This window comes from Atractosteus spatula, chromosome 1 (genome assembly GCF_055471065.1).
Source record: "Atractosteus spatula isolate fAtrSpa1 chromosome 1, fAtrSpa1.hap1, whole genome shotgun sequence".
NCBI lineage: Eukaryota > Metazoa > Chordata > Actinopteri > Semionotiformes > Lepisosteidae > Atractosteus > Atractosteus spatula.
In genome coordinates this window covers 50,677,957-50,693,472 of record NC_142706.1, presented here as the reverse complement: position 1 = coordinate 50,693,472, position 15,516 = coordinate 50,677,957, and the positions used below count along the sequence as shown (strand labels likewise).

At 41.4% G+C, this 15,516-nt stretch overlaps 1 protein-coding gene across 1 annotated transcript; it reads left to right on the top strand.

The window, feature by feature from the left end:
- LOC148841227 (homeobox protein notochord-like) lies at positions 1 to 3,072 on the top strand. The gene is made up of 3 exons (XM_088920840.1): positions 1 to 340; positions 1,116 to 1,297; positions 2,875 to 3,072. Exons 1-3 carry the CDS (start codon positions 1 to 3, stop codon positions 3,070 to 3,072), a joined length of 720 nt encoding a protein of 239 aa, XP_088776966.1.
- The last annotated feature ends 12,444 nt before the right edge of the window (positions 3,073 to 15,516 follow it).

Here is a 15,516-nt window from a genome sequence, read left to right as displayed (position 1 = left end):
ATGTTGCCTAACCACGAGAAAACGGAGTTTATTTTAAATAATGCATCGAATAAGACCTTCAAGACGGCGGAGATGAGAGATCCGTCCCCGATACCAGTCAAGCTTCCCTTCAGCATTGACTCTATTCTGAGCAGAGTGGAGGCCGAGAGCGGTCTCGGTGGGGTCCGAGTGGAGCGCAGCCCCCTCTGGCCCGGGAGCTGGCCTGCCACCGTGTTATACCCCTACACCGTGGGATACGTCCCCGTTCCGGCTGGACTACTGCACAGTAGGTGCGAACACTCGTCCCAGCATTCCTACCAGGAAAAGTCCGAGTACTCCGACGCCCTACACAGACAGAGAAGTAAGAGCTTTACTTGCATTGCTTTTTTCCCTTGAATATCCTTTTATTTATTAATTTGTCCGACACTTTTATCTATAGCGACTTGTAGTTGTATGCAGTTAAGTGGGTTTTTTTTTACTGGAACATTACAGGGAATTATTTTTCTTAATGTTATAGGAGCAGTTGGATTTTAAGGTACAGCTTTTCAGAAACGAGTCCAGAAACCTGTCTTCCTTTTTTCTGGAATGCTTCATAACGTTGCATCCGTGCTTTCAAGTGCCGGTGCTGTTGTAAATGTCTCGCACCGCTAGAAGCGAGATTGAAACCAGTCAGCTCTCCCGCTCAACTCCAACTTCTGACAGGTGTTTTTTTTTAACAGCGCCATGTGCGTCAAACTGGAATAAGACTTGTTCAGCTTGAGCATTTAATACTGTTACCTGAATATTAATGAATTCGACTCATATTTTGTACTAAATGAACTACACTATTTGTACTCATTAAACAGCTGAAATAAGAAGCCCAGTGTGATGCCCCAGCCAGGCAGGAGAGAATAACTGTTGCTGAAAGATTTGAACCCACAAATCTTTTAATGCTTCAGATTCTTCAACAATGGGCTCAGTTCCCTCTGTAACTGAGAGCTATGTTGCAATGAAAACCAGATAGGTCTGTGACTGTCCAGGACCTGGGTGCATTGCGTGTAGCTCAAATGTGTTTTGGGTGACACTGTAGCTCTCCAGGACCATGGTGCTGTGTGTGTGTGTGTGTAGCTCAGATGGGTTTTGCCCTGTTCCAGCAGGGGGCGCCCCGGATAAGCTGGCAGCCCTGTGGCGCAGGGGTGCGGCCAGGATGAAGCGTGTGAGGACTGTGTTCACCCCCGAGCAGCTGGAACGCCTGGAGTTGGAGTTCCTGAGGCAGCAGTACATGGTGGGCACGGAGCGCGTGCACCTGGCCCTGGCGCTGAACCTGTCCGAGACACAGGTGAGAGCCGCCGGCCTGAGGCAGGCCGATTCTGCTCAGCTCTTCCATTCTAGTATGCGACTTTGGCCTGCTGCTGATCCTAGGTGTTATTAAGCACTCTTGTACATCAACTAGAGCTCTTCATTTAATCTTCACTGAGCTTAATACATCATGACAAGGAGAGAGTCCAACACAGAGCAGTAGAAAGAAGAACAGAAACAGTATTTTGTCTATGGAGTCAGGTATGTCATCACCTGAGGGTGGCTCCACTGCCAAAATATTGCATTTTTCTTCATTCAACTTGCAAAAGTTGAATTAACCTCCACTTTTTCCTTAACAATTAGCACGCAGACACCCACTCAAACTTCTTAGTACATCCCGTCTCAGTACAGTATGTTTAAAGTGGACACTCTGTAGACTCGAAAGTCCCACCATGAGAGTGCTGATGGGCATCCTTTCCCAGATAGTGCCACTATCCGCATCCTCCCAGTGCCAGCATTCGGCATTTGGCCCATGGGATTGGTGTGTTAGTACATAAATGTCCACAAATACAGCTCTCTAAATCTGGTGCTTCTAAACAGAATTGTGCATTGATTCCTACATTAGCACTACCCTATGGGGGGGAGAGCCTAGTTAGTAAAAGAAATCAGATAATCACAGCAGCTCCTTCACGCCTTCAACCAGAATCTTACAGTGTGGCCCATTGCACCTCATCCACCTGCGCAGACCTCTCTTCTGGTAGTAGGCCCTCGTGTTTGTCTGTCAGCCCCTCTGAGGTGTCGGAAAGCTTTAGCTGGTCAAACAGACTAGGGTGAGTGTGCATACCACACCACAGTGGGCGTTGTTAGCAGCAGTGTGTTCTTAACACCTTCTTAATGGTCTTGGAGGAATCCTGACACCCAGACTGTTGCATCTTTGGAAAACAGGGGCAAAGATGATGAAAGCTTTTACATTACAATGACATATGCCTTGCATTGTAATACGTTTGCAAACTGGTTGAGGAGGACTGAAAGGTGTTATCTCAGTTCTATTTCTAAAATAGTTTAAGTAGGTAGCTGTGGCAGCATGCTTAGGCTGCAAAGGAGCAGGTAATGGTTTATTCCATGCTGGAAAGAGAAGAAAAGAAACACAACGTTTCGGCTGTAGAGCTTTCTTCGGGTGTTTTTAAAATACCTGTTTTCAACTGTATTCAATGTACTTTGTTAAAAACAAGTTTTACTTGGATGGTTTGAGAACATAAGAAGGGTTATAAATAAAAGGGGGGTCTTTTGGCTCATCTAGCCCATCTGTAAGCAACATTCTACTTTCAACAAGCTACTGCTGCAGTTTGAAGGTTTGATTGGATTGAGAGAGTATAAATGAAAAGATTTTAAAGTGTAGTGGAATGATGTGACTGAAACAATACAACAAAGCAGAGAATGCCAAATGAAATAATTATTTTTCCCTTGAAATACACATTCCGATACATTACTTCAAACTACTGATGTAGCATTATAGTTGCCCAAGACTGCACCATTGGCATTTAGTTATCATCTAATCTAAATCCGTTATCGCACTCACGAAGATCGGCTCACCAACCTCCCGGGTTCTGGTTTTAGGTGAAGGTCTGGTTTCAGAACAGGAGGATTAAGTGGAGGAAGCAGAGTCATGACCAGAAGACAGCCGGAGTGGGCCAGGGTGCTGAGTCTCTGTCAGCCTTCTCCTCAAAAAGGGAAAGTTTGCCAGAGGAGCAGGATAACGCGCAAGGAAAAGGAGAAATGGGAGAGGAGGAAGACGAAATAATTGAAGTGGTGTGACAGGGCCGCCTGAAAACTCGAGTAACTAGCAGCTGGGCTGCACCCTGGGGTGGGACTGGGGGACTGAGCTGCCACAGTAGCTGTCACCTGGCAAAACAGGCCCTGATGCCAGATCCTTCTGCGCAAATACAAACAGGGTGATCCTCACAGCCATGGGGGCTAAGTCTTTACTGGAACTGCCAAGATGCAGCAATTCTGCTCATCCCTCAGTGGCCTCATCTTACAGACCGAAGGATGGCAAGCGTCTGTGATGGCAGACCCACACAAAAACATGTTAGTATATGGAAGTGTCTGGACAGGCACCACTGGGAGCTTTTATATTACGAGGAGTGTGCTCAATTCTGTTTTATTTTGAATTGATAGTTTTGCAGGCAAATCAGCATGTGCTGGGATGAGAACAGATACTTCTGTCCTCAAGAGCTTCCTGTGAAGTAACACAGTGCCGCCAGGTGAGAAGAACAATCAATGTTTCAGCCCAGTGTCATTATAAAAAAGTAAGAAAATAAGGAAGGTCAATAACACGAGGGGACCACTCAGACCACCAGGTTTGTTAGTTTTTTATCATTGGCAATTGATCTTGGGATCTCAGCCAGCCATTCCTTGAAGGAAGCCAGTGTAATTAACAGTAATGCTTATATACCATAGATAGTAATATTTCAACAATGTGGATGTCAACTTGTTCTATACTCCCACAACCTTTTGTGTAATAAAGTACCTCAGGTTTTCAATTTTCACTTTAGACTAGGACATAAACAAGCCTCAGATTTTCAAATCATGTTTGATCATGCTCATGTGTATTTTCTTCTTGGAAGCACTATATGAAGCTGTAAGAGAGATGCACATTTTCAGCCCCTTAATTTCTCCACACACACACCAGCATCCCTCACCACAGTGGGCAAGAGGGATGCTTCACAAACTGACCCTACTAACGCCGTTCCCTACAGTATTTTGGCCCTGCCAGCTGTATGCCCATTTAATTAATTGGCAATTCACTTAATCCTATAAATGATCAGTGGCTGTTCTGAAGGCCTGGACTAGAACCAATGGGAGGTGTGGTGCCTGACACCCCCAGCCCTAGTACGCTGCGCAGTGCTGAGAGGCTGCTCTGCAGTGTGGAGGGACATGCCTAAAGTGCTTTTGGAGAATCGTGAATAAGTAAAGTTGCCTTGTAGGGCCACCTCTGTGAACTAATCACCTGATGAAACTGGGCCTGCTCTGCCTCCCAGAAGACGCTGAACCAGATCAATGCAGACTAAATGGGGACAGGTTCCTAAACATTTATCTTTCCGTGTTGGTACGTGAAAGCGGAAGGGTGTGAGCACTGTGTTGATCACAACAATGTCCTTCATGTACATAAGTGGAAGCAATACCAAGTCTGCTGCATTTTGTAATTTATTTTATATTAGTGCTTACAGGACAGTAAATAAATTGTCTATAAAAAGCAATAAAAGTATTGCATAATGTTTCAATGTACAGCATGACTGTTTTCTTTTCCTGTTATACCTTTTCTTGTTCTGTCCAAAATGCAACCACTATGCTTTGCAGACATAAAAAGATCACACTGATTGAGTCCTCAACATGGTCCGTTGGCTCTCCCTGCCTGGAGCGTACAGTTGCACTGTTTGGTTACCCTTAATGACAGCGGTGGGTGAACTGATCTGCAGGAGGGACAGATAAAGAAGATTTGGGCTGATTGCTGTTGCACCACAGGCTCTTAAACACTTAAGGCAAACTGGGGAAATTCACTGCAGGGCTGGAGGAGGGGAGAGATTTCAGGACCCATAGCATGTCTAAAAAAACAATTAAATTGAGATAAGAACATTTTAAACAGTACCATGGAGCTATGATTCCATATTCCACAGTAACCTGCAGCACCATCTCCCACAAGGAGAACAATGGTGCTCACTTCTCTGAAGATGGACATCTGGCTCCACCAGAAAAGCACATTTTTATTCTATAATCGTAACAATAAATATGTAATTATTCTTTACAGCAGTGGACAAAAATCAGACTCTCTTGTTGTAGATTATTTTAATAATATTTTATTTATATATATAAAATTTTATATTATATATAAATATAATATATTTTATTGTTGTTGTATCAAGTTGTATCTTGATTTTGTGAGGTCTCGGAAACTGAGCAGGGCCAGTCAATACTGGTCAATACTTGGATGGTAGACCTCTAAGGGAAACTAGGTTGGTGCTGTAAGGAGTGATGGTGGACCAGTAGGTGGTGCACTTCCTTCTGGACTAATCTTTCCAAAAAAGTATGATGAGTGGGGACACTATGCTTTAGAAGGTGTCACCCTCCTGATGGGAGGTTAAACTGAGGTCCAGAGTACTTGACTTTCTGAGACCTAATTGGCACCGTTTGTGATCAGGGTGCTGTCCTGCTATTGAATTTGGTTGAGAAGAAGTCCAGTTGGCTACAGTGTAACCAACACACCTGAGCGAGGGCAATTCTTAAACTCCAGGATTGGCAGAGGGGTCATACCCATTACAAATCCCACTCAACTTGTGAAGAGCCAAAAGCAAATTTAAGAAATTAGCCTGTGATTAAGAGCTCAGCTGGAAGAAAAACAAAAGACACAGGGGTCCTCCAAGGCCATGTTGGGGAACTCCTGGTCTCAACTCCTCAAAAACTTTGTTTCTCTAAGGACAATTTTGTAAAGCTCTAATAAAGCCATATGTGACAGGACAGGTGATTGTGTTTACTGCTTCATGTGTGATTCATAAGAACAAAATAAAAGCTTACTAATGAAGGAAGACCATGTGGCTCATCCAGCTAATTGATTCCAGGATCTCATCCAACTCCTTCTTGAGGGAAGTAAGGATATCGGCCTCAACAACACGGCAGGGAAGCTTGTTCCAGGATCCCACAAATCTGTAGGCAAAAATAGAAAAGATATGTAAAAACTGTTTCAGATGACAACAGTCTCTGAGTTCTTATTTCTTTGTGTGGCTGGGCTGGCCATCCCAAAAATGGGACCTCACAGGTTTCTGTAAAAGACAAAGATTACTCAGCGTCACTGTGACGAGGTTCACATTGAAATGCCTCCCCCTGCTGTTCAGCTGTGGAAACCTGCAGATCAAGCTTCAACCATGAGTGATACGTTTTCGTGTGCCACAATATTATTCGGAGCTTCTAACTGGAATCAACACTTTTTTCCTACCTAACCGCAATATTATGTGTTTTCTATTGCTTGCACAATTTTTTTTACAAGATGTAAATGATGTGCTTACATAAACACCTAACCGAACGTATAACACCAAACAATGCGTGCAGCCCTGAATTACGCTGGTATTAGTTGCTAAATAATGTATAAAGAAGAGCGATGAAACAATGCTACACCTCAGTTTGATCAGAATTTCTACTACCACAAAACCCCATTGAGCCAATATTTGACCCCAGAGAAGAGCCCACTCTATAATACAGTATGGTATCATTAATTTTGGTGATACTGACAATTAAACAGTGGGCAAACCTGGCAGATGACATTTAAAGTAGATAACTGTGGAATATCGTATATCAGTAGCAAATACAAAAAGCTTAATTACAAAATGGGAAAAGCTTGTAGAGGCTCATTATACATTAGGTTAAGTGTTTATGTTATCATTTGCTTCTTCTAAACTAGACAATGTAAGGAACCAATCAATACAAAAGGGCAGAGTGGACATATAAATAAAATGGTGACCACAACCTGTCCATAGAGGACAGACTCAGTGACCACAACATGGTCATAGAAACTGGACACAGGCAGACTCGGCTATCCAGAGAGGACAGGCTCAGTGACCAGAGGCTTGACATATTGTAGAAGCTTAATGACAGACACCGTCAATCCAGAGAGGACAGGCTATGATCCCACTGCCAGCAGGGAGAAGCAGAGACAGAGATGCACTTTCTGCTACACTGTAACAATTACCGCAGGATTAGACAAGTATTCTTCTCAAGAAGAATTAAATTAATCCTAGAATTTATATAATACATATAATATATGTCCACGAGGGGGAGCCGTGAGACCACATATTCTGTACACATACAAAAACTGTTAAAACTGTTAATGAACTGTTAATGAATCTCAATCACATCTTCAGATTGCAGAATGGTGGTTTTGAAATATTATAGCACAGGATTAAACTAGTTATATATAAAAAATAAGAAATAAACCCAATGTAGGTGTTTTTTTTTTTCTCAAACGTTGCTGAAACATCTCTGGGATCCTTCAAGAAATATCTGGATGGAGACAATCAGATTAACAAACCCTTAGAACTTAATTAGATAAATGAACTGAATGGCCTTGTTTCACTTATTATTTTTACATTCTTATGTTTTAATCTACACATGATTAAACATCTTACCTGGACATTTACAACACATCTTATTTAAGCATGTAATACTCTGTTAATGTTTTGCATTGCCAAATAACTAATAACACTAACAAATAAAAAAACTAGAATGTTTTCATAATATGTTGGAATGTATACAGATAATTCCAGAATATTTTTATTAATTATATTATTATTATTATGCATTCTTACAAGTATGTGCATAAAGATATAGCCATGGCACAGCTATGGAGTTAAAGGGGGAGAAAAATGCATTTTCCTCTCTGCAGAGCACTCTGCTGAGCTGTTTCTTACTTCATGAAGAAGTGTCCCATGTCTATTTTTTTAATTGTTTAATTCTATTTTTACTGGATTACAATTTTTTTAATGTGTCCATTAATACCCTAAAATGCATGATCAGGTTTAAAAATCCTTGCAAAATAATAACATATTTTAAACAGAAAAGTGACTTTATGAGGTGGCATGGTAGTGGTTTGCATTACTGCCTTGCAGCACTGAGGCCCGTGGTTCAGTCCAGGACCTGAGCTACTCTCTGTGTGGAGTTCGTATGTTCCCCTTGTGTTTGTGTGGGCTTTGTCCCACAGTTCAAGGATTTTTTTCCTAACAAGTTGAACTTTATTCCACAATAAACATCGTACAATAAGTACACACCCACGCAGAGTCATGCAACCTCAACTACAGTGGTGTGAAAAAGTGTTTGCCCCCTTCCTGATTTCTTATTTTTTTGCATGTTTGTCACACTGAAATGTTTCAGATCATCAAACAAATTGAAATATTAGACAAAGAAAACACAAGTAAACACAAAATGCAGTTTTTAAATGAAGGTTTTTATTATTAAGGGGAAAAAAATCCAAACCTGGCCCTGTGTGAAAAAGTGATTGCCCCCCCTGTTAAAACATAAATCAACTGTGGTTTATCACATCTTTGGAAAGCTGAGTTCAATTTCTCTAGCCACACCCAGGCCTGATTACTGCCACACCTGTTCTCAATCAAGAAATCACTTAAATAGGACCTGCCTGACAAAGTGAAGTAGACCAAAAGATCCTCAAAAGCTAGACATCATGCTGCGATCCAAAGAAATTCAGGAACAAATGAGAAACAGGGTAATTGAGATTTATCAGTCTGCAAAAAGGTTATAAAGCCATTTCTAAAGCTTTGGGACTCCAGCGAACCACAGTGAGAGCCATTATCCACAAATGGCGAAAACATGGAACAGTGGTGAACCTTCCCAGGAGTGGCCGGCCGACCAAAATTACCCCAAGAGCGCAGTGACGACTCATCCAAGAGGTCAGAAAAAACCCCACAACAACATCCAAAGAACTGCAGGCTTCACTTGCCTCAGTTAAGGTCAGTGTTCATGACTCCACCATAAGAAAGAGACTAGGCAAAAATGGCCTGCATGGCAGAGTTCCAAGACGAAAACCACTGCTGAGCAAAAAGAACATAAAGGCTTGTCTCAGTTTTGCCAGAAAACATCTTGATGATCCCCAAGACTTTTGGGAAAATACTCTGTGGACTGACGAGACAAAAGTTGAACTTTTTGGAAGGTGTGTCCCATTACATCTGGCGTAAAAGTAACACAGCATTTCAGAAAAGGAACATCATACCAACAGTAAAATATGGTGGTGGTAGTGTGATGGTCTGGGGCTGTTTTGCTGCTTCAGGACCTGGAAGACTTGCTGTGGTAAATGGAACCATGAATTCTGCTGTCTACCAAAAAATCCTGAAGGAGAATGTCCGGCCATCTGTTCGTGACCTCAAGCTGAAGCGCACTTGGGTTCTGCAGCAGGACAATGATCCAAAACACACCAGCAAGTCCACCTCTGAATGGCTTAAGAAAAACATAATGAAGACTTTGGAGTGGCCTAGTCAAAGTCCTGACCTGAATCCGATTGAGATGTTGTGGCATGACCTTAAAAAAGCGGTTAAGGCTCGAAAACCCTCCAATGTGGCTGAATTACAACAATTCTGCAAAGATGAGTGGGCCAAAATTCCTCCACAGCGCTGTAAAAGACTCATTGCCAGTTATCGCAAACGATTGATTGCAGTTGTTGCTGCTAAGGGTGGCCCAACCAGTTATTAGGTTTAGGGGGCAATCACTTTTTCACACAGGGCCATGTAGGTTTGGATTTTTTTTTCCCCTTAATAATAAAAACCTTCATTTAAAAACTGCATTTTGTGTTTACTTGTGTTATCTTTGTCTAATATTTCAATTTGTTTGATGATCTGAAACATTTCAGTGTGACAAACATGCAAAAAAATAAGAAATCAGGAAGGGGGCAAACACTTTTTCACACCACTGTATATTACAACAGTTCTTAAAAAGGGTGATTGTCCTTTATGAGTCAGAGCAAGTGGATGCTGGGGCTGGATTTGCACAATGGAAGAGTTCAAGGACTTGGGGCTTCTTATGAATCACTTTGGCTTCTGTGTGTGTGTGTATTCCCTGTGATAGACTGGTTTCCAGCACAGGGAGGACCCTGCCTTGTACCTGTTGCTTGCTGGGATAGACTTTGACTCCCTGGTGACACTGAATTGGAACAAGCAGTTCTTCAAACTCAATCTTTGGATGAATTTGTATACATTTTGTGTTCATTGCCTTTCCCCTTTTTATTTTCTCCTTCTCCTTGTCTTCCAATTTCACTTTGTACTGTACATTTAAAGCATTAACCTAGAAGAGGATTTATGAATGTACACAATTGTATCAAAAACAGATACTACAGTATATGGATTTGATTTGATCGTGTTTATTTAATGTAGCTTTTTGTCAAGGTTATATTGTGTTTGCAAATTATATGAATCAGCATAACAGTTTCAGAAGAAGACCTTTTAAAATTTTCAACACATGGCCAAAGCTTGTGATCGATTCACTTCTCTCCAGACAAGAGAGAGATCCAGTCTCTCCAGATTGCAGGTAACGAGGGTGGAGACTGTAAGCTATGTTTAGCATCCCTGCTTTAGAGCAAAATATTTTTGTAGTTGTTTGAAATCTGGCAAAACTTATGAATGAAACAATTAGGCCTCGACTACCCTATGTGCTTTCATGTGAAATTTCAAATTGAGATTTTGGGTGGAGGAATATTTGATATTAATCAAATAATAACAATAACTGCAGGACATGGCCTCTAAAAATAATACAGATACAAAAAAACAAAGTGATGTTTCAGTTTCATCCTGCAGAGGGCGTCAGATGCTTGAAAGTGAATGGCAGGGTCTTGCAATTCCTTACACCTGAGGAAGCCAGGCCAGTGCAGACACAATGTTCTGTTCATTTCTGTGTGCCAGTGAACATTAGCAGAACAGTCTTGTCCATTTTGGGCTGCCTTTTGTGAAAACATAGGTGTGGACAGAAACTCACTTTTCACAAAATATGGTTAGTGTAAAAGTTGTTTTTTTATGTTTTCAAAACCAAAATGTCCATGTACTGACCTCGATGCTCATACACGTTTGTTTTTGCTTGGTTTATCCTGCTGGTGAACCTCTCAGCTGCCCCACCTTAAACAACACCTGTAACAAGTTCAGCTCTAGAGAGGGAGCTCGCCTTTTGTTCTGGGTCTTGGCTTGTGTAACAAACCCATATTTGCATTAAAATGTTCAGCAGAGTTTTACCCATGGGAGGAGTATGGCTCACCTGTCTCTGTGTCACATTTCTTTTAGACATGCAATTTTTGACTGTTCTTCTTTCAACTCTTGAGGTCTACCCAGCGCGTTATGCAACCTTAACGTTACTCTATTTGCTGTAATGCTACTTTATATATACCCTTCTGTTTTTGTTGGCTTCCTACAGATATATATAGAGTACAATTCTGCAATGTATTTCATCTGGCAGGTGTTTGCTCAGTACATTTCCTTTGTCTGTACTTTATCACCCTTCCTAATTTTGCCATCCGCAAACGCCTTGAGATGCCAAAGGGTTTTAGGATCCCAAATGCCTTTATAAATTAGGAAGAGCGCTGGTCTGAAGAAGGCTCACAGCCGAAACATTGGTTCTTTTTATGTAGCAGCATGGACTCAGCCTCTACCTGTTCCTCACTTGAATATGGCGTGCTGTAGAACAAGGTCAGAAAGCTGGCCTACGAGAGCAGGTTGCTCAGTCCATTGAACTTGTTCAGCTGCTGACAGCTGATTGATCAAAGGCCTTCAGCTAGTTCTTTAAAGAAGGCATACGGCCAGCTTCTATACCACACCTGTGTGTAGGAACATCAGATTCCCACTGAGAAGGTTACTTAGCGAAACATTGTGCTTCTTCTATTTTTCAGCGTGGAATGAACCTATACTTGTTCCTGATGTAGCTCCCCACCTTGAACTATTTGTACAGCTTTAAAACAACTGCATGCAACCAGCTGTGTGTTACGGCCGGTGTCGCTCAGCCCTCACCCTGTCCTGTTACCAGGACCCTGATTGACAAAGGCAGTGAAGGGGAAAGAGTAAAAGATACACACTGTCAATCTGTTATATATTTCCATGAACATAAGACCAGTTCCACACAAGAGGCTGCCTGGCCCATCTAAACTGGTTTGGTACAGATCTCATTCAAGTGCTCTGACACAATTCATCATTTTTGATGACCCCACAAATGGGATGAAGGAATTCTCATCGTGGCTACAGTGGGTCTGGAATGCTGCTATGATTACAAACAACAGCAGGAGTTACAGCTGTCGGATACCATAAAAGAGGTTTGAATTTAGTAACCGCACAGCACTGCTATTAGTTTGCTGCTTCTCTCTGACTCTGCTAATCCACAGACATTAAGAGATCTTTTTGTGTAAATATCATCTTCCCGAAAAGTGATCAGTGTGATCAAATAGCAACACTAACTCCCACTCAGTTCTGGGACCAACGTGGGCTCTAGAGAAGAATCAAACTCGGATGAAGAAATAAATAAGTAAGGTTCTGCAAACATGAAGGTGATTTATATTTAATCTAGATAAATTATTATTTTTTATTTATGAATGCATAGTAAAGCACTCTGAGCTCCTATCACTGGCTGTGCATAATGAAAGCAGCTTATCCTGCTCCGGCCTGGGGGCATTTCCCCTTTGATTCCGCTAGTTCTGCGCTGCAGAAGAACCGCTCTTAAACCACGCGGCCGGTGAGGCAAACTCCAGAAATCAGGCGCCGCCATTTCTTAATAAAGAAAGCAAAGTGAAAGAACAAAACGAAACGCAGAGTTCCAGTGGTTAGCGATTAAAATAAATAGGAGCCCGCAGAAGATAAGACACCTACCATTTTCTCCCCTATTTAACATTCATTGAATTGAATAATCCGTCCTTATTATCGTAAATAGTCTGCATATTTACCCTGAATATGTTAATTTAAGTTTGCTGCAAGCACTGCCCGACTTAATAAAAAATATATATATCATTCTGTATTATATTGTATTTTTCTGTTTTGTTTTTTTTTCCCCTCTGGACGCCTGGCTGTGGGGCAATCCAGTTACGTTTCAATCAAAGGCTTCCTTGAAAAGTCATTATCCCTAAACAAGCTCGTGATAATTGCCAGCCGCTTTGCATAGAAACTACATTTGGGGCTCCGGGCAGAAATTACAGCGCACGTTATCGGTCGCTTTTAGGGAAAAATAATGGACAGTTTATCATTAATCTATTCCAAGAAATAACTCTTTTTTAACAAGTTAAATGTATTTTCTAGGCTCCCTGTGTCCTGTGTTCTTAATCACATTGTGGTGCTCTGGGCTACAGCAATGCGTTGACTGGCCGACTCCTCTTCATGTTTTATCTTCAGAAAGGAAAAAAAAAAGTTTTACATTTTAGCCCAGGACAGCAATTAATGTATTATTCACTTGATGGATGTGTAGCTGCTCATTAACTATCCAGGACTAAACACAACTCGATCCAATCAGTCAGATGCAGGTGTTAGAAGATTCAGATCAGCTGGCCAGGTCGGGACCAGACTAAAATAAGAACAGTGTTCGTATGTTTCTTGCGTCCAAACTGTCGTGCCCTCTGATCAGTCCGGCGCGGCCCCTACTTGGATTAAATCTTCACGCGGTTCTTGACTTAATAGAATTGTTTCCATCACCTTCGATACCAAAGAGTTTCAGGTACTAATTAACCATTAACGTGAAGAAGAAAGCAACCAAAATATACTGTTCATTAAAGGGATTGAACAGTACAGAGCAGTTGGATTGAAGACCAGAAAACGCATGGCGTATTTTCATTTTATTCAACAAAACAGTGGTGCAGTGCAATGTAAGTACAGTACACATATAGCCAAGTGAATTTGAACACACAAGCATGAAGTGAGATCCTTGGAATAAACAATTGCCGATTCAGTCTCATTCTCTCTTGACTCTTCTTTCTGTGAAACAGTGCGGCTTAATTTAAAGCAATAACCCTAACCTAATCCCCGGGAAACAATTCTATTTGCTCAACAGTGTAGCTCTAATAGTCGGTCAATATGAAATAATTGCTGAATTAATGCAGCGCGCTGCGGAGACAGGGAGGTGAGAGAGCCAGGGCGCCTGGAGATCCCGCTCAGCCTGCGACGCCGCTTTCGACTCTATCCCCGGATTACCTCGTACTCCGAAGGGCGCGGGCAAATGACTCGCTCGGCATGCAGGGGCTGCCGTGCCCGAGGCTGCCTGTTTGAACAGGAATCAATCTGACGAGAGGCAGCAATCAGCCCAGAACACCACAAACGTCAGCTAGCCAGAGATTAACGTACTCGCAGGTCGCCCTTGTTGACAAATAACCAGCCCAAATCCTGCCGATGAATTCACGCAGCCGTTTGCCTTTGGCAGTGACTCTGTTTGACATTCCCGGTCGAGCGAATGAAGAGGTGAAATGTAAAATGAATGCCCACGGCCCTCTAACAACTGTTACTCTAACTAAAATGTATATTATCGTCAGGTCCAGCATATTTTGTTTTCCAACTATTGACTTGATTTTTAATAATACATTACTATGCACAAGTGGCATTTTAATTGTACAAAAAAACATACCATATTGCCTAAGATATTTAAGCATATTGCCTAAAAACTTAACTTCTTCTACACTAAACACATTATAAAGCTCCCGCCTTAAATCGTTACTTGTTAATTGAGCGTCCGTCGCCGCAAAAGTGCATTCTTAATTATTTCATTTTATTAATCAAAAATCGAACTAAAATACAAATAAAGAAGATACAGAGATCCAGGAGTCCAAAAGAAATGTTATGGAAAAAAATGCAAGTAATGAAGGGAGAAGACAAAGAGGATTTTTAATGGAAATTATAATCCAGACGACAAAACGTACATGTACCACTTAACCTCATTTTGTGGAATGATTTAAAAAACCTCAATATAATCTAATTAAAACAGGGCCTGGAGGGGTTGATTTTCAGCTCCTGCTAAGTGATTTTAAAAAACCAATCAACCTAGTCTGCCAGTGTACTGAATTGATCTGGGAGACCATTATCTTTATAAATAACTAAACCAAAAGAATAGTGTTTTGGGGGAGAAATACGTCAGATTTCAAATTCTAACTTAGGTGATGTTAGACAAAACCGGTCACCTTTGCTGCTGTTTTTCTATACCTAATCTTGTATTTATCAGTTTGTTTATTACTTTATCGATAAGAGGAAAGTATGTAGCAAAGTTAAAAAAGGCAGAAATAAAATATATTTCTACAGAGAAAAAAAAACGATAAATGATGGACCATTGATAAATAAGTTAATTTAAAATCTAAATGTAATTAAAAGTCACTAGAAAAAAATCTGTCCTTTTTCAATAAAAAACAATAATTGTTTCTCCTTTTCTTAAAACAAAGCATAGAATATTTCCATTCATTAACCAAGGGATCTCATCCAGCCATTTCTTGAAAGAAGCCAGGGTATCGTGTTTAACAGGGCAGCGGGGCAGCTTGTTCCAGACTCCCACAATCCTTTGTGTTAAGAAGTGTCCCCCATTCTCAGTTTAAAGTGCATTTTCTTGTAGTTTACACTTGCGCTCTCTGGTTCATGTTTCACTGTTCATTCTGAAGAAGTCCGCTAGGTTGACTTAGTCAGGGCCATTGAGGATTTTGAATACTTGTTAAAGGTTCCCTCATAGTCGTTTCTGTCCATAACTAAAGGGAGTACACACTGTAGCACTTTTGCG